Source organism: Erinaceus europaeus, chromosome 12, assembly GCF_950295315.1.
Source record: "Erinaceus europaeus chromosome 12, mEriEur2.1, whole genome shotgun sequence".
NCBI classification, from domain to species: Eukaryota; Metazoa; Chordata; class Mammalia; order Eulipotyphla; family Erinaceidae; genus Erinaceus; species Erinaceus europaeus.
The window spans coordinates 27,099,075-27,124,567 of record NC_080173.1 but is presented as its reverse complement, the minus strand read 5'-3'; the positions used below and the strand labels follow the sequence as shown (position 1 = coordinate 27,124,567).

Genomic DNA, 25,493 nt, shown 5'->3' with positions numbered 1-25,493 from the left:
AAGGCATGATACTGTGATGTTTCTTTCCCCTAATTTTCTCTGTATGCCACATTAAACTATTCTCTAAGACTTAACTGTTGTATCTTAGAATAGTAAATTCAGGGGACAGGTGGTGTTACATCTGGTTGATGCACATTACCATGCTCAAAGAATTGGGTTCAAGCCCCCAGTCCCGACCTGCAGGAGGAAAGCTTCATAAATGATAAGTACTGCTGCAGGTATCTCACTTTCTCCCTATCCCCCTTGCCTCTCAATTTCTGTCCTGTCTCTATGAAAAAAAAAAAAGAAAGAAAGAATGACTACCAGGAGCAGTGGAATCCTCATGTAGATACTGAGCTCCAGCAATAATCTTGGTGACAATTTAAAAAACAAAGAAAGGAAAAACAAAAAAACCTTTTTTTTTTTGCACAGATATAGGAGTGGTCACCCAATACTCTTATAAGTATGTGTACTAACCTTCCTCAGATGAGTTGTTTCTACTCTTTCATGTTGTTCTTGTGGAAACAAGAAGTAATGTTTCCTATAAGGGCATGTGAGCTAAACCAGGCCAATCATAGCACTCCATACCATAATGTGTATTATGATTGGCTCCAAGATTAACATGTGACCCATCCTGGATCAATGAAACCACTGTATTTTTATAGAGTTGCCTGGAAAAGAAATTTTTTTTTTTTCTATAGTCATTATCTTGGATAGAGCTTGGTGCTGTCAGAGATCATAATATTGCTTCCTGAGTCCCTTTGGACTTCTAGTCACATTAAAGTCTGCCAGCAGTTGGAGATAGCAAAATACACTAAAATTCTTTTTTTAAAGTACTTTTAAAATATTTTATTTATTTATTTATTATTGTATAGAGACAGAGAGAAATTGAGTGGAGAAGATAGAGAGGGAGAGAGAGACACCTGCAGCCCTGCTTCACCACTCATGAAGCCGTCCCCCTGCAGGTGGGGGCCGGGGGTTGAACCTGGATCCTTGCACACTGTAATGTACGCGCTTAACCAAGTGTGTCACCTCCTGGTTCCTAAAAATTGTTATCTGTTCAGTTCCTCGATGAATTTCCTAGGTATGTAAGTCAAAAGAGCCTTCTCTTGCAGAAGTTGCTTGAGATTTTGTTTTGTTTTTAAGAAATTACAAGTGTCTCATACTATATAAGTTGGAAGTGTGGACTTTGGAATTAGGTTTGCTTTCAACTTCCACCCCTGCAACTAACTAGGTAGTCACTTGTACAAACTTGAGCTTGTACATACAAAAGAGTGATTACTGAGTTTAAGAAGAATATTTTAACCTTTCTGAAGATGGACACATTTATATTTATGGTGTGTCACAATTTAGTTGGCAACACTGATTTGTTATTAGGAGCATGTACATTTTTAATTATTTATTTTTTCAATGTATTTACTTTGTAATGAGAGGGAGGGGAGAAAGAGAGAGAGAGAGAGAGAGAGAGAGAGGGAGAGAAAGAGAAATATGAGAAACCAATGTGTCACTCTGATACATATGATACCTGGGATTGAACTTGGGACCTTATGCTTTTAGATTCAACACTATACTCACTGCACCACCTCCCAGGCTCCCTTTAAAATAGAAGTATATAAATCAAACTTATATTTGATAGCTGTTTAGGTTCAATTAAATGAGATAATAGTCTACTTATCTCCTAGAGCTGTGTGAATTAAATGAGATATGTACGTAACTATATAACACACACACGTTTCAGTAAACAATAATCATCAATAGTATGTCATTTTTTTTAGTTGAAAGTACAAATGTTTCATATATATTGGTTCATAATATATTTTTTAGCACATTCCCTCTTTCTCTAAAATTCTCCTTTGTAAGGATGAAGTCATATTCTAACATGGTGAAACATATTTTTGTCTGTCTATTTTTCATTCTTTTTATTTTATAAATAAATATATAGAAGAGACAGAAGGGGGGAGACATCATCATCCATGGAGATTCCCCCCAGTGCAGTGCCAGGGGGGAACCTAGTGCTCTGTACATGCCCTACCAGGTAACCTATGTTCCTATTTCATTGGACAGTACCTATTTTCCTATTTTATTGGACAGAGATAAATCGAGAGGGAAAAAGAAGGTATAAAGGGAGAGAGAAAGACAGACAACTGCAAACTTGCTTCACCACTTATGAAGCTTCCCTCTGCAGGTGAGGACCAGGGTTCAAATCTTGTGTGAGAATTATTTTTTCTACCTGTCATCTCCCTTATCCACAAAAGGGACAATAAAAATCATTTTATTTAGTACTGCAATAAAGATTATATTAGATTCTCCATGTAAATATTTTAGCATAGTGCTAGGGTCCATAGGTGGGCTATCTATCTATCTATCTATCTATCTCTGTCTAATTTTTCAAATTCTTGGCAAAGTTGATGGAAAAATGGTTTTATCTCTAGTTCCAGTAGAATCGTTATGATGCTTGGAAAATTATGCAAGTATTTAGCCAAGAATTGAGGAAAAACAGCAACAGTAGTGTAGACTTTCTCAGAGCTTGCTGGGTTCAGAATGTGTGACAGTTTAAATGGAAATTTATTTAAAATAATAGAATTGATTTGCAGGAGTCATAGCATTTTCTTCATAGAATAGCAGCCTTTTGGTATCTTTTTTTCTGGGTGGGGTGGGTGAGGTATTGCAATTAAACTGAACTTTTAATTTCTATTAATGCCATCAGACAGAAAGCATAAGTCCACCAAGATGCCATCTGCAAAGTCTCATAGCCTTTCAAAGCACAGTCTGTCTAACGGACTAAGGACTCTCTAGTTGTCCCTATGCCACCCCAATGTGCACATGTAGCTCCAGCTGTGTCCTGCCACCTCCCCACCAATGGTTTTGCCAATCTGTCCATATATTTGTGCTTTGTTCTCTCTAAGGATGAGAAAAAAGAATGGGGGGGGTTTTAAAAATAGATTCAAAGGTCAGGAAAGAAGTAATTGTGGTTATGGCTTTGATTGAGATCTACTCTGCCTAGAGTCCTCGAATATACAAGGCTTCTGCCCCTCAACCTTCTTGTCTAGTTCCACTTGTCTATTTCCTCCTCAGTCCCTTCTTCTACCATCATCAGCAGGATGTGTCTGGAGTGCAGATCACTATGTCATCCCCTGGTTTAGTAAGCTTTTAATGGTATTCATCTTGGAAGTGAAACTAGTGTAACATTTTTTTTTTCTGAAAAAAAAAATTCATATGCATACAAATGTTGACAGACTCCAGTTAAGAACCTCTGGCCCACAAGACAGAGTTTGAACTTTATTAAGGCATAGAAAGACCTCTGATGTCTTGCCTTCTACCTCTAAGACCACCATAAGTGATCATGGCCATCTTTTTACAGTTCACCACATTGAACTGCAGAGTAGTTAAAGAGTTTAGACTCTGAAAGACTTTCATACTAGAGGCTCCAAGAATCCAAGTTCAATTCTTGGCATGTCCGTAAGGTAGAGTTGAGCAGTGCTCTAGTAAACAACAACAAAAAGTGTGGTTTGAGCCCAGGTTGAGATTATGACTATGTATTTATTCTCCTAGGTATGTCTACCTAACCTCTCTGTGTCTCCTTTCACTCATCTTTAAAACAGTACTAGTAGCTACCTCATAAAGAATTGTGAGAATTAGAGTTTATTCATAAAAAGCTCTTATGATTATTGTCCATACCTAGCACAAAATACACACTAAATAAGCATTTGTTAATATTATTAGGTATATGTTTTTATCTAGTTGTGCATATTTATCTATCTAGAATGACTTCACTTTGCACCCAAGCCTCCTTTCACTGACTCTAATTAGTCTTTCAATAGCAGCTTAAGCTTATTTCCCTACTGAAGACTTCCATGTCTTTCTGACAATGTATTCTTATATATAATTCTACCGATCAGTGTTGCCACATACTGAATTTATAATTTATACATATGCACCCACTTATACATATGCTCCATAAGGTTAACAGCTGTTTTCCTCTTGTTTACATAGCCCCTGACTTTACCACTATATTTAGCACATGGTAGGCTCCCACTAAGCATTTGTCAAATGAATGAATGAGTGAATGAATGAATATCTTCCCTTCTAGGGAGAGAAGAATTTATGTATCTTAAAGGTAGCCTTATGAGTCTTCAATATTTTTGCTAGTCTGGTACTTGCAATGTGCTAAAAATGTTTTCTGAATTGATCTGAGATACATTTAACAATAATTGATAAGTATCATTTGAGAATCCTTTGGACCTTAAGAAACAATGATTGATACAATATACTAATTGAAGTTTTTAAGTTAGGACTTGCCTTAACCAGAAGTGTGGAGGTCCACACCAAAGAAAATGTTCCAAAACCACAGAGAGTTCTAAGAACTTTCCTCTTATGAAACTTCCAGCAACTTGGTCACTCTGTGTGTGCACCATGCTTCATCACACAATACATATAACAACAACACAGACAAAACTTCTCTCTATCTTGGCTGATAAACATTCACCAAAGAACACAAACTTCTCAAAGGGTAGAGAACAGATAAAAGAAATTAAAAACAAAAAGGGGGGTTAGTTTTGTTTAGTACCTGTTTTAAAAAGCTCATGAGGCCAAATCACTAAAATCCTGAAACCAAAGATGAAATGAAGCTCTGTAGCATACCAGAATTCTCTTCCTTCAAATCTTATGCCTTTACTGAAAGCCTGCTCTAACAGGTCAACATCAAAGGGGTGTGAGATATATTTAGACAGCACAAATTAACTCCTTAAGTATTATTGCAACTCCACATCAGTCTTTGGGAGTACATACCTTAAGGAGCCATTGAACAGAAACAAAACAAAAACTAAATAAAACTCAACAGTCCTGAAGTTTATAATGCATATACAATTGGTTCACCTGCATCCTTTTGATTCTCTATTTGAAAGAGAGAGCACAACAAGGAGAGAAGAGAGAGAAACAAGAACACATATGCACAGGATTAATGAGCAAGTGGAACAAAAATGCCCCCCACTTATGTGTGATACATGATATTGGAAAGAAGGTTGCCCTTGACTTCCCACTGCCCCGCAGTGTGGGGGCCAGCAAAAAAAGGCTCCTTCATAGAGGTGGAAAATGCTGCACAAATAGAAAATTAGTAAAATTAAGTTTAATGTGAAATCAAGCTATGAAACATACATGAACTTTCCAAGTGACAATTAAGTCATATGTTCTAGCCAGAGCTTAGAGGACAAGGACAAGTCATAATCTCCAGAGAGAAAAAGCAAAAGCTTCCTAGCTTGAGAGAGAATAGACAGGAGGCATATAAGATCTAATTTTTATAGAGAATAGATCACCTGTGTGATCTTTTACCCCAATAGATTGACATCTTATACATGGAACCAAAGGCATGATTTTGCCCCACGTGTCCTTTTTCTGACACCTAATGCATTGCTCCCAACCTAGCAGCTACTATTTGATTGTGTACCAGTGACAAGCACTTTACAAATTGGGGTTACACACAAGCAAAGTAAAAATGCATTCAGGTCACAGACAGAGAATAACTGAAAAACTTACAGACAAATCTGAATTTATCACAAACAAATGGCTTAATTGTCTAACCTGTTTTAGGTTGATAAAAAGTGACTGGACTTCTCACACTGGGTTTCACAGACAGAATCAACAGACAAGCCAATGCTAAAAAACTTGAAGCAAGGAGAGTGAGTTGGTTTGGATCTGGATTTTCTTGAAATAATGAAAACAGAAAGAGTGAAGACAGCATGGTGAGGAGGTGGTAGGTACTCACGAATGGTTAAATCCATCACTTGGGAGGCCAAGCAGAAGACAGGATGCTCATACATTTCTCTCTTTTTCCCTATAAAAGAGGATTTGGGCATGCAAGAGGCTTAGGTCAGAGGTAAAGAGGTTAAAGGTCATAGGTTAGAGGAAAACGTTACATTAGCTCAAAGAAAAATAGCCATAGAGTATTTTGGGATAAACACAGGATAAAAGAAAAAGGAGTTTCAAATTAGAGATCTACTGGATTAACCATTCAGCATGCCGTGAGTCACGAGAGAGATTGTGACCATGATTTTACACGTCTCTTTAGAATTGTTTGCAAGAATACAATGACCAAAAACATCATGAGTCAAGGGAAACAGAATCTCATTGGTTTAAGGCTCCAAGATACTAAGGATTTCAGACTTTAGTATCTAAGGCTCTTGAGGTATTTCTTCATAAACATAGTCTCCAGCAATATTACTACAACTTCTGTCAGAAATTCTCAGAAAACTAAGCTGTTAATGTTCACTGGGGAGGGGGGGGGCTGAAATATTAAAAAAAAAAAAAGGAAGATTGCTTTTCTAAGGGTAGGACCAGAGCCTTATAAAAAGAAAGTTGACTGGTAGTAATATCTTTCAAGCTGCTATGTCTCAGCCTATGGTGGACTATGTTCATGAAAGAAAACCTGGTTCATGCAGCCAGAGGATGTTGGGTTGTCTGAATTAACAATCCCAGCATGCTTTGAGATTGGCATCACAGTCACTTTTGCAGAAGTAACGTCAAAAAGTGGCTGAGCCAATCACAGACAAAGAAGGAGAGAAGCAGAAGAGAGCAGGTAGTGTGGAATGAGGTACTTCTCTGAAAAGAGAGTTGGAAATAAAAGATTTGTTCCTTCAAAGAATCCCCAGACCTAAAAGTCACAGTGCAAAAGATAATTAACACAACCAAGAAGAATTGAGGCACAAAAGGAAACTACAGCTGGTCTTTGGAAATGAATGCATTTTTACTTACAGATCATAAAGTTTGATTTTTGATATATTTATCTGAAAGAAGAGAGCAGATCTTACCAAAAGACTAGTATAGCTAGATGAAGACCTACGAAGTAGCAGCCATGGCAGTCAAATACTTCTTGATCCCAACCCATCTCTGGCCTTGCCTAGAATTACTAGGTACCTGGTTGACTTTAACAAATACAACCAATCATTATGTCCTGGGAAGGTAAATGTTGGGAACAATTACTCCCTGATATATCCCTTCAAAGATCTTCTTGATATTCTATTTTTGTCTCTCATTACCAAGTCAAGAGTTGATAAACATCCTTTTAGTGCCCAATTCTTAAGTGTTTCTCCCTGGATGCATAACAATGAATTCATTACCACTGGTACACAATTTGCATTGTCAGACAGACAAAATTGAGAAAGGGAGGACATGTAATATACAGAACACTGCAAATTTGACATGGTCTTAACCTAATTCTTTATGGAAACAAGGGTTTTGGCAGAGTAAGTGATGAGGTTTTTGTGGTTAATTAGTTTTTTTTAAATTTTTCTTTCTTTCTTTTTTTTTTTTCTTTTCCTATTTCCAGTCATGTCCTAAAGGCAGACAATGGTTATTTGCTAGTTTTAGTCAGGTGTTTCGAAACATGTGAGAGAACATCAGATTCCAGAATGCGGACACATTGAGTGTTAGACACAGAACTTCCACATTTATACACTTACACCAATGGTCAAGTTGGGTGTGGTTTTCAAATCACCCTATAGCAGCCAACAGGGTAACAACGAAAAGTGATTAATACCTTTGCAAAGGAAAAGGTCTCAAAGAACCAGTATCTTCTCAAGTAGAGTTTACTCAAGTGACTTTTGGGTGATTGTTGGCCATCAGTGACCCCTTTCCTAAAAACTTAAGAGGGCGATCATAACAACTATTCTGGGCCTGGAGCAACAAGAATGAATGAGAGCTGAAGGAAACCAGAAGCCATCAGAGATGGCTGGAAACTAATCTGCCATGAGATTGGACCAATACCCAAAAACAAGATACTTTGAAGGGGGCAGAAAGAGTTAAGCATAATCGTGATGTTACTTTTATTCAGTTCTTGCTTTACTTCTCCTACTATTAACAGGAAGCAATCCTGTACAACTTTTTCATACAAAAGAAACAATTAGCTACAAAGCAAACTTAGGTAAACATAGACTCACAAGGCCCTTAATTATCTGGTAACATTCTATATTCATTACTTTTTCCCTTACAGGACTGTTTTCCTCAGCTCCTGTTCCTTAATTCATTTGTTGGCCATAGCCAAGGAAGCTTTTACATTTCAAATGTTTTCAAGTTTCAGCTTGACATACTCAGATAGGCCTTGTTTTCTGGTGCCCATCAGAAAAGAGAGAAACTTCCCCAGGGTGGGACAGCAAATTTAAAATTGAAAGTTGCAGGGAGAAGGGAGTCTTACCTTCAATTTTGGCATACTCTGATAGGCGAGAATAGTTGACTAAAGCAGCCTGCTCTAGACATTTACGGATGACTGTCTTTACCTCCTCTTGTGGTACTGGAGTAACAATATCTTTCATCAAAACCTTTAGATAGAAAATTGAGATTATTAAGATGATTCAACCAAATGTCACACAATTATGCTTCTTAAAGAGCTGACATTTAAGCTTATTGTGAAAGCTTCTTGTAGCTTAAGGCTGATGAGGAGGCATCAATAAAAGGGAAACCAGAAACGTAATGTACAGTTAGAATGGAAAGCCCACCCATGAATCACGGAGGGAAAGGAGCATGTCTTTACTATGTCTTATTTGGGAGTTTGAATGAAAACACCTAGAATTTTGGCAGCTAACTCATGCTTATTCTGACATTTAATGAATGGTGAACAAATCCTCAAGCAGTTACAAACGAGGCCACTCAATGACAATATTTCACTGCAGTTATATCCATGCCTTTGTATACATAATCTGTCTTTTACTTCTATTCTTACCCTTTCCAAGAGTGAGAGAGTAGCTTTCAAAGCACCTTCGGGCCGACCAAATGGAAAGCAATACCTAAACAAAAAAGAGAAAATTCTTCAGGTTGTCCAAATCTATTACCTTTTATCCCGAAATATGCTGCAATTTGATTCTAATAACAACTCTCTTGGAGGAACAGAAAATGCTTTTTTATTTTGTCACATTGTGTTATGTTAATCTGAATTCACACCATATATGTGTGTATATAATGTATATATGTGTATGTGTGAATAATGACTAAAGAGAGACTCTGCAAATGTCTGTGGTAGGAAAAAATATTTCAAGTGATGACATAGGCTCTGTTTAGATTTCTTTTGTGAAGGAGAACCATTTGTTAGCTCAAATGTGACCATTAGCTCAATAGAGATGAACAGTAGAACAATAAGTTGAAATAGGCTAAAATACAAACACTTCCTTAAATTCCTGAAGGATACAGGAAATCAGGAATACTATGTGGAGCAGATTCATGATCCTGCTACTTTGTCCGTCCTTGGCTGAGTTTTCAATTGTTATTGAGTCTTTTGTATTAATAGTGCATCTTGAAGAGTGTAATGACAAACAAAGATTTACCCAGAAGAATTTTGATGGCACAGACAGAACTATGTCAAGTGCCACAGAGTTCCACTGACTTTTCCAGACAATCAGAGCCCTTTGGGACACTATTTTTCATTGTGCAAAGGCTCAGAATTTTTTTTTTAAACATATACTGTGCTATGTATGTGTCTCACTTTTTAAAAAAAAAATCTTTTTTTTTAAACTATTGGATAAAGACAAAGAGAAATTGAAAGGGAAGGGAGAGATAGGGAAATAGACAGAGTGACACCTGCAGCCTTTCTTTACCAGTGACGAAGGTTTTCCCCTTGCAGGTGGGGATCAGGGACTTGAACCCAGCTGGGTTCTTGTGCACTGTAATATGCACCACTGCCAGGTCTCTGTACCTCACTTCTTTCACTTGTTTGGGTGATCTAGGGTAAGTAACTTAATCTCTTTTTTAGCCTTGTTTAAAGAAGGATCATAATAAATACCTTATAAACTTGTTTTAAGAATGAAGAATATGGGATGTGAGGGCGATCTGGCTGCGACATCTGTCACCCCATTGATCGCCAGGGTTGATTCGGCTGATCTGGCTGGCTAGGCGGGTGTCCCCTTCCTCCCTCACCGCTCCATGTGCGTCCCTCCCGAAGCTGCGCGCTCGGTCGAAGAGGACGGCCTTCCCTGAATAGAGACGGACCGGTCTTCGGTCGAGGGTATACGAGTAGCTGCGCTCCCCTGCTAGAACCTCCAAACAAGCTCTCAAGAATGAAGAATATGTTGAAACTTACCTGATCTCTAGTCCTAACTAGCATATTGAAAGTTTTTATTTTTAATTTAATTAATTAATTTATTTATGTCAACACTGGTGCCTCACCACTTCAGGGATAACTTTTTCATATAGAAAGATACAGAGACAAAGAGGCAGAGAGAGTGTGAAAGAGATCACAGCATCAAAGTTTCCTACAATGTTGTGGGGATCGGGTTCCAACCTGGATCGTGCACATGGCAGAGTAGTGCACTATCCAAGTGACTTATAATATTTTGTTGGCTCCACAGGAAATTTCTAGAAAATAAGAATTGGAGCCAGAGAGCTAGTTCACTGGGTAGGTTGTATCATTTTCTAAGCGCACAGCTCAGGCTCAAATCCTGGCACCATATGGGAAGTGTATAGTGTCTTTTCCTTGCTTTCTCTCTAAATGCAATAGTGGCCTGGAGCATTGAAATGAACAAGGTCCCAGTTCTACAAAATAAATAAGACAGAGTCAGCAAAGTAGTGCCTGCATTGTCATACCTGGGAATGCCTTCCACTGCATACTGGAGGAAGCTTTCATGTTGTGATATAGCCCCACCCCTACCCTACTTCTGACTCTGTCTGTCTGAAAAAGTCAGCCCACAGCAGTGAAGCCCTGGCAACAAAAAGGAAAAATCAGTAAGATAGTAAATAAGAAATACTTATTATACTATTATAATTTCTCTCTCCAGATACTTTTTGAGTTACTGTTCCACAACCTCTGGCACACAGTGCTGAATTAGTATGTCTAATATGCTCCAAGGGAGGAGTGGGCTTTGTGGCCCCAGGTCTATGTACTGTGCTTACGAGCTGTCAGCAATGTGAGGGCAAAGAGTCAATCTACCAAGGCTTCACCAAGTCTTCTTTCATGGCAGAGGAAATTATGTCTGCTTCTGAGGGGATGAAGGTGGCCCTGGACAATACTACCTTCCTTCAGATCCCTGTTCATGCACTGTAGTCTGCTCAATTTTTTTCTTTGTTTTACTTAGGACTTATTAGGAATTAAAAAATAAAATCAATCTTTGTGGTCCAGGAGATGGCACAGTGGATAAACACAGGACCCTCAAGCATGAGGTCTGAGTTTAGTCCCTGGCAGCACATATACCAGAATGATGTCTGGTTCTTTCTCTGTCCTATCTTTCTCATAAATAAATAAATAAATAATCTATCAATCTTTTAAACAGATTATAAAATTGAATGATAACTAGCATCAGTTTGTACAAGGAGGGCTTTGTTCTTTTAGAAGAAATAAAATGAATCAAAATCTTCCTTTCCTCCCTCCCTTCCTTCCTTCCTTCCTTCCTTCCTTCCTTCCTTCCTTTCTTCCTTCCTTCATCATTACTAGAGCATCACTGATCCACTAATCCAAAATGACTTTTTCAGATAGACAGCAACAGAGAGACAGAGGAAGAGAGAAAAAGATATCACAACAAAGAAGCTTTCTTCAGTGCAGTAGAAGCCAAGCTCAAACCTACGTTATGTGCATGACAGGTTAGCTATCTCACTGATGCCAATTTAAGATTTTAGAGCTTGTTGTGGGGTCCTGTGCTATTGGCTTTTTTCCAGTTGGTTATTTCCAAATACCCACTATGTCTGATAGATTTACAGTTTAGAAAAATCAAGCCCTTTATAAATCCCTCCCCAGTTTCACTGCCCTAATAGTCCTCCAATCTCTAGACCCTTACCTAAAATGTGTAATCTGATTTTCCAGCAGAACTCGAAGTCTTTCTTTGATTTCTTCAAAACGTTCTTTTTCTTCAACCGTCACTGTTCCGATTCCATCAGGCCTGAAAGAAGACATGCCACGAAGTGAAGGAAACCTCATATGCTGACACCATCAAATCAAATCTCTAGCAGGAGGAAACTGTCCATTTCAGAAAGACAACTTCAATGATCTATGTGACTTGAGGAGAGGTCCTACTTTTCTGTGTCAGCTACTAAAAGGAATGAGTTTTCTTTTTAGGTTTCCATTTTGGAAACATTTGCAGAACTATAGCTCATTTGTTGTGAATTCATAAAATATACAAATTGGTAGCTTGGCGGATTAAACCCATTTTTCATAGCTGGTCTGTTTGATTCACATCTTCTTAATATTTTGAATTATTTACAACAGTTTTTACTTTTTCCATTTTATTGGTGACAATATTGATTTTACTGAATGAAAAATAGTGCAAAGAATTAAAAAGTTAAACATAGAATTAGAAGGGCTGGGCAGTGGAATGACTTTAAAGTGCACATATTACCATAAAGTGCAAAAGGACCCAGGTTCAAGTCCCCAGATCCCACCTGCTGTGGGAAATCTTCAGAGAAAGTATGATTCCCAGATCCCGTATGTGGTATATAGTCATACATACATGCACAGTGGAAATTCAGTCATTAAAAAGGAAAGGCTAGCAGCATGGATGAAATATGAAGACATTATGCATTATGCATGTGAGAAAAGTCAAATATAAATACTGTATGATTTAACTTACGTGTGGACACACAAACACCCCTCCCAGAGAGAGAGTAGAATGATAGTTTCCAGGGGGTTGGGAATTGGGAAAATAGAGAGAAGCTGATCAAAGAGTAAAGACTTCCAGATATAGGGTGAAAAACTTCCATAATCTAATATACTATATGATGAGTATAATTAGCATAAATATTAAGAAAAAAGATACTAAATGTTATCATCACACAAATAAAACAATTATGTGAAGAGATGTAGATGTTCACTAACTTTATAATTATTTGACAGTATGTACATGTATTAAATTATCAAATTTATTATGTCAATTTTATCTAAATAAATCTGGGACCAGATACGCTTTCCGGTGAACTATTGTCTACTGTAGTAAAAGGCTCTAGCATAAATAAGCGGGTCTCAGTTTCATTATAGTATTCTCACATATCTGAATCATCATTAGGTTGCACATTTTCCTTATTTGTTTTGGACCATTCAAGTTGAAAATATAAAAGGATACTGACTGCATGTTTATAGTTTGAATTATCCATGCCAAACTAAATGTAGCATAATCTGACCCATTCAAAGACTTCAGCTTCCCAGACCCTGTAGTAACCTGTTTTGACTATGGGCTGAGCCAGTTTGCAGACTGGTATCCATAAAACTTCTATTGGAATGTTCTTCAGTTTGCAAATGCAAGTTATGTTGAGACCAAACAATTGATCTTATTTATCTTATTTAGGCCTTCTCTAAGATCCAGCATAAGTTGGGAAAATCCTACATACTAGACCAGTCTGACTGCACAAAAGACTTGGAAAATGATTTCCATGTCTCCAGTTAGGGGTTAATTGGTCAACTTCCTTTCTTTTCAAATTATAAAAATTCCCTCCTTGAGAAATAAAAGTGTACTCCCCCACTTTAAAAATGTACATTCCATTTCTCTGGAACTTAAAGGAAGAAAGAAGACAAATGGTAAATGAAAATTTTCTTTTAGCCCTTGAAAAGTACTTATTTTCAAATTTCCTGGGGAAAGTCCTACTATTAACTTATAAAGTTTATTTAGTGTGTGTATGTGTGTGTGTGAGAGTGATAGGAGAGAGAGAGAGAGAGAGAGAGAGAGAGGAAGAAGAAGGAGGAGGAGGTGAGAATAAGAGAGAGGAGAGAGAAGGGAGAGAGAAGAAGAAGGAAAAGGCAGAGAGAAGAAGAGAGAGGAGAGAGAAGGGAGAGAGAGGAGAGAGAAGGGAGAGAGAGACAGAGAGAGAGAGAGAGGGAGAAAGAGAGAGAGAGAGAGAGAGAGGAAGAAAGAGAGAGAGAGAGACACACAGAGACAGAGAGAGAGAGAGAAAGAGAAAGAGACCAGGGCATCATACTTGCATGATTTCGCCTTTCTAAGTCAACATTTTTATTCTTTTATTTTGGGGTGGGAGAGACACAATGCACATGAAAAGACACACTCCTTAATGCAAAGCAGAAATTGACTGAGTTTGGAGTATTGCACCAAAATAAAAAACTCTGGGGGGAGAAGGAGGGCAGATTTTCAGCTCCACTATAGGTGGGTGGGAGTAGAGACACAGACCTTTGGTGGTAGGAATGGTGTTAATATACACTCCATATTAAAAAAAAGAAAAAGAAAAAGAAATGTAAAAGAGAGAAAAGGCACACTCCTTAGCAGCTGAGTTATCTACCTGTACCAAAGAGTGTAAGTTATTTATGTAGTTGCAGTGAGAGAGGAAAGAATAAGATGGTGATTTAGGCACATTAAGTTGGTGCTCTCACAGGCTGAGCTTTCTTCCTGGCATTAAAGATTTATTTTATTTATTTCAACAGCCAGCCAGATGCCAGAGCAACAGTCTAACATATGTGGTGCTTGGTATTGAATTTGGAACCTTGTGCTAGCAAGTCCAGAACTCTGTTGCTGCACATCCTCCCGGGGTTAAAATTTATTTATTTATTTTTAGAAACTTGAGATGGCCATGAATCTGCAGTTTCCTCTTAGAGTACATGTGATCACTTTCAGTGATAGTTCTAATGTCTCTATTCTACCCTGAACTGTGATTTACAGGTTTCATTTACAGAAAATTCCACTTTTTAGTATATGAAACACAAATATATGATTGGTGTGAGCAATGACACACTCAATTTTGAGGGAAAGTGAGTCAGTCATCTTTAAGCATTTTATTTCTTAGCAAGGGGGGAAATGTTGATAAGTTCACAGTTCAGAGAGGGATTTATAGCTATCAGGGAAAATCAAGGCGACTGACTACTTAATATGGCAATCTAGAAATGTCAGACTATTGCTAGGAGGTAAAGTTCTCTGAAAAGTATATCTTTTTTTCTCTCTCTCTCTTTCTTTATTTTTTCCTTTCTTTCTTTCTTTCTTTCTTTCTTTCTTTCTTTCTTTCTTTCTTTCTTTCTTTCTTTCTTTCTTCTTTCCTTCCTTTCTCTCTCTCTTTCTTCCTTTCTTTCCTTAATTTTTATTTATAAAAAGGAAAAAACCATAGGATAAGAAGGGCACAACTCCACACAGTTCCCACCACGAACTCTGAATCCCACACCTTCTACTGATAGCTTCCCTATTCTTTATCCCTCTGGGAGTATAGACCCAGGGCCATTATGGGGTGCAGAAGGTGGAACAATTACATAAGTATCTGTTTCTTAACCAGTCTTCCACAGCAAAAAGGCAACTAGCAGTCAGTTTCTAGATTTGCATTTGAGATGATAAAATTTAAACACTGAATATGTCCACGGACTTCGTAGGTAATTTTCACTATAAAGAAGATTATTGTAAATGTAAAATTTGATTACGTTTTCACCCTTTTTTGTTCTGGTGATTTGCATTTGTAGCTATTAAAGGTATCAGCTAACAGCTCCTGCCTCCTTGATAACCTCTGTTTAGATGACTTTGAGAATGCTGTTAATCTCATGATTCAAACAAAGTAACTGAAAACTAAAGGCAACTAAAAATCACCATTGTAGTGCTTTCTTTAATTTGCTTGTTAATTGCCTTTGCCGGTGTGAATGGTTTTACTTTGAAGTAAGTGAAGCAACCAATCTGACTTCTGTGAGACACTTAGTACAGAGTTCACCAATAAAAAACTCTGATCAAACAAATAGCATTTTGAGACACAGGGCAAATTTGCTTCTAATTGTTACAGTTGCTCTGAAATAGTACCGGTAACAAGGAACGCTATTTTGCAAACTGACAAGAGACATACAGGGCTAACAAAATGTGCTAAGGTCATTATCTTGTACCTGTATCTGTGAAAAAGGAAAAAAAAATTTTGTTTGATTTAATGTAATTGTTTTGGAAAACTCTAACATTAATTTCTTTTCCATTGAGGCCCTATACCTTGTGACTGCTAAGTGCACAAGTGTAGATACATTGTTGTGGACTTGAAAAGCGCTGGTCAATATTTTTAGGGGTGGCACTTTTCTCTAAGACGCAATAACATACTTTTATTTGTGAGCATCAGGTTTCAAATTTGATCATGTCTCAGAATCAGCTAACCAGCTTGCAATACCCCGAATTGCTAGGCCCTATACCAAAGTTTCTGATTCAGTAGTTATGAAGCATGGCTTGAGAATCTGCATTTCTATTAAAGTCTCTGGTGTTGCTGGCTCAGGGGTCACACTTTGAAACCACTACACTAGAGAAAGAGTATTTGGTGTGTGGTTTTCCTGGGATTGAAGGGGTATATTTCCAATTTCCCTTGGGCTGAAATCAATTTGTTATTACAGATCTTCGCTACAAAGAAAATTATCCACTAATCTCCCAAAGTGACATTTGCCTTGTTCCCAAGGTGCCGTTCAAGCAATACTGCTAGCAAAATAAATAGAACTCAGTAGTGTCTCTCAGAAGCCATGCTTTTGTTTTCTTATTTTTATTTATTTTTCTGGAAATATTTGGAGAAGATTCTATAGTTGTCATAAAACTGGCTCTGCACCTTGTTCCTTTCTTGGCACTTTTTTATTTTTTAAATTTGTTATTTATAAAAAGGAAACATTGACTAAACCATAGGGTAAGAGGGATATAACTCCACACAGTTCCCACCACCAGAACTCTGTATCCCATCCCCTCCTGATAGCTTTCCTATTCTTTAGCCCTCTGGGAGTATGGACCCAATGTCATTGTGGGATGCAGAAGGTTGGCACTTGAGGAGTCACAAAGACTAAGATAAGAGGAAGGAAGAAGCTTGGTTTTTAACTTCTAGTTGGCAAATCTCATGCTTGAAATCCATGTCTAAGAGACATGTCCCCTGCCTTCTCATGCCTGGGCTGGTGCATTTTCTGTCCTCTATTTTTTTTTTTTTTTTTTTTTTTACTTCTTAGTGTCTATTACCATGTGCTAGCAGAATGTGAATTTTCTCTGACAGGAGTAAGCATGGCCACATTGTGAAGATTCTTGGAGAGATGCATGATAGATTGAGTTGTCTATCCTCTTGCTGCTAATCCCGAGGGCTTTCTGGAGGTTGTTCCTTCCAAACTGAACTGTGACCTAATCTGAGCCAACTGAACTCTCTTCTCAGCTCCATAAAGAGGTGGAATTTGCTTATCCCTGTGGCCAGCCATACCTTCAGAAGTCCATCTCTCAGTCTGCAAAGCTGAATCTTAAGCTTCTTAGAACCATGCAGGAGCTTTAAGGGGCCCCACCTTCCAGTTCTGACTCAATGTATCTGTAGAAGGGCCTAGGTATTGTCATTGGAATAACCTCCAGGTTATTCCAATTTGCAGTTAAGGATTGAGAACCACTGCTTTTGTCCTATTTCCCACTTTTCTGTAGGCAACCTGACTCCAACTCTCCCCCTATTTCTTGCTCTGTGGTTTCAACATCAACTCAATAGACTTAATTTTTCAAAATTAGTTTTTACTCCCTTTATTGAAGGAATGTAAGCTCAAGAAGCACCCTTTTCTTTACTATGCTCTTAATTTTAATAGAAGTATATATGTTCCTTGAGCCTAGCTTTAGACACTGCCCCAACACACACACACACACACACACACACACACACACACACACACACACACACACACACGAGAAAGAGAGAGAGAGTGAGAGCGCCAGAAATTATGTGGTCCGGGTTCCTCCTAACTGCATGCTGGCTAACAATTCACTTCTTGTATATCATGATCCTGCAAACTTGAGATAATATGCAGGTCAAGTGTAGTCATTTTTGGAATCCTGCTGAAAACTGGAAGCTCTCCCACCTGCAGGCCATCAGTGGGACCAGAAGTGAGTCTCTCTGGCCAGAGAAGACTATATTGCATCTGACACAGCAGGCATCTCTGGAATCCACCTTTCAAGTTTTCGGCAAACCGTTTTCTCACTGTCCTTCACAAAGTTGACATTTTTCGGCAGCATGATAGGAAAGATGTCACGTCGGCTGCTCTTCAAGTTCTTGTCACAGTGGTTAGCACCAGTTCTGTCATCTTCACTCTCCTCACAGTCTCCCATCTTGAGCCATGTCACAAATAATAATATAACTAGAGTCGTGCTTTTCTTTTTTTCAGATTGAAAATACCATAACCCAGTTGCCCATCCATTACTAGTTATGCAACTGTTCTCAGTTTTCTCCAAATGCTTTTAAGTAAGAGCTTATTAATGAACATCTACTATAAGATTATCTAAGAGGATTTAACATAAGTTTCTGAAGTGAACCATTTTATTTTGATATTCAAAACTAAGTGTACATAAACTAGTTAAAAATTCAAGCTGCAATGCATTTTGCAAAGTGAATTCACTTCTTTGGGTTCATTAATAAGCACACACACAGGAGGAGCACACAGATCTCTAGAATTTAATTTCCCTGAGAATACAGTTCTCAACATTACCTTGAAAGCTAGACTAGAAAACCCTGATTTTGAAGGTGAGAAAACCTCTCTCAAAGGTCAGGTAACTAAATTAACTCAAGACTTACAAAGAGGGGAGTGTTCTGATGCTGCATTTATTTAGTGATTAAGTACAGAATCTAGAAGTAAAAAGAAATGTTGGATTCAACAAAAGAGGCCCACCTCTCTGCATACAGCCAGCTTTAAACTCAGTCACTACCAACACAGGGTAAAACTCCAGCTGAAGTGGGAATATACTCTCTCTCCAAATGCAAATGTCCACATATGCCAGTGCAGGCACCGTAAACATGATATATTCTCTCTCTCCAAATGGATGCATGCCTGCAGACCGCATTATGGATCCATGAAAATGTCCTTAAACAAGCATGATAACTGAATCCCACTCACTACTAAACTGTTCCAGCCCAGAAACACGAGAGCTTAAAGGGCCAGAGTGGTACAGAATATCTTAGTAGATGTTCTTCGAGATGCTCCCTGAATAGAACATTTAGATCAAACACACTCTTAACCTCTCTTTCTTTGTTAATTGACTTCTAGAATTCTCTATCCTAACAACTTTTAGAATGCCACCTTTGAATTTAATCCTATTGTGGAATATCTCCTTTTATTTCTTTCAAGTGGTTAATAACGGCAAAATCAAGATAGAGTCAAAGGATTATTCTCTCAAAAGGAGACACCCCTGCTTGCTCATCTGGATGGTTTGTATAATCACTATGTTAATTACACATTATAATTAGGACTCTCACATCCCATAGCCATTGCTTCATTATGAAAGCCCAGTATTACCCTTTTCCTTTCCTCTCCCTCCAGCTCATGCCCTTTTCCAATTATGTCCTGACGCCCTGGGGCTCAGACACGCTGCTAAAACAAATATATCAAAGTGTTTGTTATCACAAAGAGTAAGATAGGAAGCAACAACAAGCTGTTTTTACAACACAGAGATGCTCACTGAAGTTTCCTGAGGTTGACTATCAGTTAATTTGGAAAAAAAAAAAAGAGTGAAAGAAGAAAAAGGCATAGAGAAAACAAACACATCCTGGCAAACTCCTTTTTGATTTATTTGCATTTTTTAAATATGTAGTTATAACCCTGTAATGGTGTCTTTTCTTAAGAATGAGAGTGATTGGGATGTTTCTACTAAGCAGCCTCAATGAACAAGGATGCTATTTACATATGGGCATTAGTTAAAGTGAGTCAGGCACAGTTGTAGGACTGAATGAAGCAATATGTTTAGAGATATGGTGCAAAATATATGTACTATAAGATGGCATGACTTTCCTGCCTCAGAGAGAGAGAGAGAGAGAGAGAGAGAGAGAGAGACAAATTCCAACACAGATACCTCATGGGCTTTTCTCTTGGAGGAAAAAGTGAAGGATTTCTTTACTTCTAGACCATTAGGCTTTAGGTTCCATATGAAGAATCTATGTATGGAATTCTGAGTAGTCAGATCAATAACATGTGATTACTTGGCATCAGCCTCACTTGGAAAAGGATGTGACATCTGAAAATCTGTTTTGCAGTGAAATCATTGACCATGAATTGAGGAACCACTGTTGGAATTTTAGGAAGGAAATGTTGACTACTTGATTGTCTGTTATAGGTTAAAAAAAAAGTCTGGACTGCAGGGTGAGGTAAATCAGCACATCTTATAAGGTTTTAAGTTTATGTAGGAAAATCTGCTGTCCTTGTGTGGCAAGTCTCCTTTAGAAAGAGGGTCACATCACATGGGTAAAAGTTAGAAGAAGGGGCCAGGTGATCAAACACCTGCTTGAGTGCACATGCTACATTGTGCAAGGACTAGGGTTCAAGCCCCCATCCTACCTGTAGAGGGGAAGTTTCATGAAAGGTGAAGCAGTCTCTCTCTCTCTTGCACTCCCCCCCCCCAAATTCTCTCTGCTCTAGCTAATAAAATAAAGGAAAAAAGAAAAAAAATAAAGTTAAAATAAAGGCTCTGAAGAGAATTTCTCTTTGGGACATTAAGTTTTACTTGTAATTTAAAAAACTTCATCTTTACAAGTAACTCCTATGTGGTAATGTTGATTCTATTATTATTTTAGAATTTATAGAACACAACTAAGCCATTGGCAAGGCCAGCATCTGCTCAGAACTGGAAGGTCATCCAATCACATGTTTGTGTCCATATCTGAAATAATTTCTCGTGTCAATTTGTACTATGAAACTGAGAATGTAGGGTCACTGTCACTCCCACTCATACTTGCCTATTACTTAAGTGCTTTACTCAGATGTCAGGAAGCAGAGCTATCCCTATAACTTGGTCCTCTCCGTCTCTCTTTGGGAGAAGAAGTGTTAAAAAGCACTAGACATAATGTCATAATGAGTATGAGAGAGAATAAAAGAGGGAAGGAATGTGAGAGGTTGGAATGAAAGAAAAAAGAAGGACTGGGTGGTGGTGGCTCACTTGATCGAGTGAAGCAGGTTTGCAAGTGTCTCAGTTTCTCTCTCTTCCCCCTTCCCTTTCAGTTCTTTCAATTTTTCTCTGTTCTATCAATTTAGAGAGAGAGAGAGATGGCTACAGGGAATGGTGAATTCATGGTGCAGAGACTGAGCCCCAGCAATAAACCTCATTACAATAAATAAAAAAATAAAAGAAAGAAAAATTAAAAAATACATATGCAAACACTGATCATTTACTTCCTGGAAGGCAGAGAAAGAGAGTGAGAGGCAGAGAGAGAAAGAGAGAGATAGAGAAGGGGAGAAAGAGAGAGAGAGGGAGAGAGGAGAGACACAGAACAAGGCACTAAAGAAATAAAAGTAAACATCATAAAACAAGCATTGCAAGTGAGGGGTCAATATTATGGGCAAAGATGTGGTCAATGAGGCAACTGTTATTGTTCAGAGAAGAGAAGATAGAAGAAAACTTTGGTAGTGGCACTGAAGAGGGAGAAATGGATAAACTTGAGAGTTACTTAAGAGCATTGACAGGGCATGTTGGCATATTAATTCAATTCACAAAAACGAATGATGTGTTGAGGGAGAGGGATGAGTCAAAGATTGTCTCTGGGGTTCTTGTATGGGTAATTGTGTGGAAGGAACCCCTTACTATGGGAGTCAGGTGGAATAACAGAGGAGAAAAGTGAGTTCCATCTGATTGTTCAGTAACTCAAATTTCACCCACAAGATCACACAATATCTGCATGCAGGAGCACCTTGGCTTCAAACACATCTCTTAAAAGAATCCTTGGACACATTTTCAGAGCTTTTTAGGACTCATGCCCTCTTACATCTGCTTGCAGACTCATTAATCTATGCAGTTTACTTTGGATTGGGGCGTTTGGCATTATAGATTTGTTAATTGCTGATACAATGTACTTTCTACACAGGCCATATGTGAAGAGCAGCACTGGCATTCAAGAAATGTTAAATAATAATGTAAATGAGAAAATTTCCAATCCCAATAATAAAGGGATCCAAGGAACATTGATGCAACTTGCAATCACCAGAGCTGTTTGATTGCCTTGTCACTGTGGGACAGTGACCAAAGTGATGTTAATCTAAATGTCATCTAGAAAGAATACTAAAAATATTATGGTGAAAATTAAGTACTGCAACCTTAGAAGCTGATTTAAAAATGAGAAGATATAGCGATTTACATCTGTGGATTTTATGATCGCCAAGTGCAACCAGCTGAACATACTTACATTTTCCTTTACTTTCCTTCTCTCTTGGAAGAAAAAAAAGGTTCAGTTTTAAAGAGCTGGTCCAAATTAATGTTCTCTTACTTGGTGCTTCATAAGCATTGCCACATATTATAATAACTTGAGGAGATTTTAAAATATACAATGCTTAGAGTACATATCAGACTAAAAAAATAAGAATTTCTGCAGGTGGGGCTAAGATATCATCATTTTTAGGTTTCAATAGCTATTTTAGTGTGCAGTCAAGTTTGACAACCAAGGCTGTATGTAAGTGAAACCTGAAGATTACTTGCCCTAGAGTTACCTGTGTGAAGAGCTATTAATAATAATAATGATGATAATAATAACAATAATAGAGATAGGGTGAAAGAGACCACAACACTAAAACTTTCTTCAGTACAGTGGGACCAGGACTGAACATGAGTTGTGCACATGGCAAAGCAGAGCACTATCCAAGTTGAGTTATTTTGATGACCCACCAGCGAGGAGATGATTTTAAGTACACATGTAGGAGGCTGGGTGCATCTGCTTGACTGCATACATAGTGTGCAAGAACTAGGGTTCAAGCCCCTGATCCCCATTTGTAGTAGGAAAGCTTTACAAGTGGTGAAACAGTACTGCAACTCTCTCTTGCTCTTTTGCTCTCTCTGCACCCCACTTCCCTTTTAACTTCTCTCTATCCAAAATAAATAAATAAATAAGACATAGATTTATATATGAAAGTGCACATATGGGCTAAGGAAATAGTATATGGTTATGTAAAGATTTTTCATGCCTATGGCTCCAAGGTCCCAAGTTCAATCTCCAGCACCACCATAAGCCAGAACTAGGAAGTTGTCTGGCTTCTCTATTTCTTTTTCTCTGTATGTCTCTGAAAAAATATAACGATATTATAATATATGTATATATGCATTGCCCATGCCTGGTCTCATCTAAGACTTGCTGAATCAAGTCATTTGAGGATAGGACCTACTACTTGCCATTTAAACAAATTTTCCATGTGATTTATATGTATTATTATATGTATTATTAGTGTGAGAACTACTGCACAAGTTGAAAGTTAGTGGAGGCACTTGCTATGCCTTTAGACACAGACAGTGTATAAAACAAACTCAAGTAAAAAGAGGTGAATTTCAGCTCACCACCTGGGAGTGTAATTTTTTGTTTGTGTTGGCTATCCTTTTTATTGTAGAATTCTGAGGAACCTCCCTGGCCTCTCCACTAAATGGAGATACCCCCCCCCCCCCAGTCTCCTTCCAGAGAGGGCAAGCCTGAGATGTCAGCCTTCCAGCTTCAATTATATTGAGTGAGAGCTTTCCTAACAAATGGGACTACCCTGTTCCATTTCAGATAGCACACACTCCAACAAAGTTACAGATGCTAGATATAGACTAGGGCCTACGGGGCTGGGTACATGTATATGCATATACATAAGTTAGGGGCAACTATACATCTCAAAGTAAAAGTGCTTGATAGTCCTTTATGATTCGACTTAGACATAAGCTTGGCAATCTAGTAGAATGGCATAAAGAAGGCATTATAGATATTCTAGTCAAATAATTACTACTTAGGCCTAGACCTCCTCTTCTCCTACCCCATACCTCACATCCCTCAATCACTCTATATACTCAACTAAGTACACAAAAGAAGTAAGATATATCTCTTAATCTCTTCTGACAGCATCAGCATTACTGTCACCCCTTGAGATAATCTTTAGAAGAAAAAAGTGTATAATTGGTTAAGAGATATACTGGTATATATATAATAAAGGATAATTATTATATCCATGAAAACCTTTACTAGTATCATCAAACAAGTAAACACAGTAAAACTCGAGGCTTAGACCCCACTAAAATCCTAGGGGTATTTCTTCCCCAACTTTACCCCACATACCAATTTGGATACCACAAAATACTCTCTGCCCTATCCAACAAGATTTAACAGCTGGTCGAAAGTCTAAGCTTGTCAGATAAAGAAAGGACTACAAAATCTGGAAAAGGGCAAGAGACTGGCACACTTAATGTTGGCCTCTTTGGTTACTATAAGGCCATCTCATCACCTGAACTCCAAGTCAGGGTATCCTAGGATTCCCCTGTAGATAACTATGGGCCTAGACCTCTAACAGACCACTCTTTCCACCATCATTGGTCACTTCTATCAGGAATGAATATCACCATAAGCACTTTCAAGGGTCTCTCCAGGACCTTGCCCTCTCAATAAAGTAGCAATGGTAGGGATTGCCCCACTTTCTGAAGGGAGGCTGTGTTAGCCTACTCTACCACTTGAGGAAGACTGGACCTGAAGTGAATGCAACCTAGAATGTTTCTAGCTGTGACAATGGACTGAGAGCTCAAACTGAGGGACTTAGAGGTCACACAGGCTTCTTTGCTAAATATACATGGGCCCTGGTCAGGTTGATATGGTAAAGAGTTAACTGTATTTGTATATTTTCTTCAAGTTTGGGAGCTACTCTCTGCCCTAATCCAGCTTCCTAGTCCTATTCTTACCTCTGACCATATCTTCCCAAACAGTATTTTCAACCCACCTCCATGTTAACTATCAAGCTCAGGCAAAAATCATTAAAATCATGGGCCCCAAGGAACATACTTAAAGTAGAGTTTCTAGCTTATCACCCTAGAGTTCCTATTCTCACCTGCTCTATTTTATTTTCTGGTTCCTATTTATTAAACATTTTGTCCCACCTCATACCTTACTTACTTCAGACACCAAGTTGCAGATGCTACTATGATTCCATCCTGAACTTTGTGGGCAGACGACCTCAATGATGTGTCCCTTAGGGATCTCACCTCTCTAGAGTCCTACTCCACTAGGGAAAGAGAAATGAGAAATAGGCTGGGGGTAAGGACCTGCCAAAGCCCATGTCTTGTGGAGAAGCAATTACAGAAGCCAGACCTCTGATCTTCTGCAACCTCAAAAGAATTTTGTTCTCTTAGCGTATTGTTGGTTTTATTTGTCTAGGTTATTTTCTTGATGATTTTTGCATCTGTGTTTATCAGAGATAAAGGTTCATTTTATTTGTGTGTGTGTACATGTCTTATTTGGGTGTTACCTCATAAATTTGGGTACATCCCTTTCTTTGATATATATATTAGCATTGATTTTTTTTCTCTCCCAGAGCACTTCTCAGCTCTGTCTTATAATGGTGCCTGGAATTAAATCTGGGACCACCCAGACTCAGGCATGAGAGTTTATTGTTTAAGTCACTGTTATATCCCCCCACTCTAATTTTTTTTGAAGAGTTTATTAGCAGATAGTATGTTTCTTTGAAAGTTTAATAGAATTCACTCATTAAGTCAGTTGGTCCTGGCTTTTTTTGGTTGCTTCTGCTCTTTAGAAGACTTTTCTTTTTTCATTTTTATTGGTGACTAAATAGTTTAGGAAATTACAGGATTGCAATGGTATAATTTGACACCACCACATGATGTGACATGTCAAGTTTTGATAACATGTACCTACTTTTGATTATATGCTTTGGGTTATATACA

At 38.1% G+C, this 25,493-nt stretch overlaps 1 protein-coding gene across 13 annotated transcripts in view; it reads right to left on the bottom strand.

Annotated features, from left to right (window-relative positions):
• The window catches only part of CADPS (calcium dependent secretion activator), a 571,423-nt gene that overhangs the window by 145,048 nt on the left and 400,882 nt on the right, over positions 1-25,493 (bottom strand). For 5 of the 13 annotated variants that reach the window (XM_060202989.1, XM_060202985.1, XM_060202986.1 and 2 more), the window contains exons 14-18: positions 11,727-11,828; positions 8,690-8,753; positions 8,165-8,288; positions 5,741-5,809; positions 4,855-4,872 (exon numbers count right to left, since the gene is read on the bottom strand). In XM_060202989.1, the coding sequence (XP_060058972.1) occupies positions 4,855-4,872; positions 5,741-5,809; positions 8,165-8,288; positions 8,690-8,753; positions 11,727-11,828 (377 nt within the window). The remainder of the gene's footprint in view (positions 1-4,854; positions 4,873-5,740; positions 5,810-8,164; positions 8,289-8,689; positions 8,754-11,726; positions 11,829-25,493) is intronic. The other 8 variants (XM_060202988.1, XM_060202979.1, XM_060202981.1 and 5 more) reach the window with 3 other exon arrangements.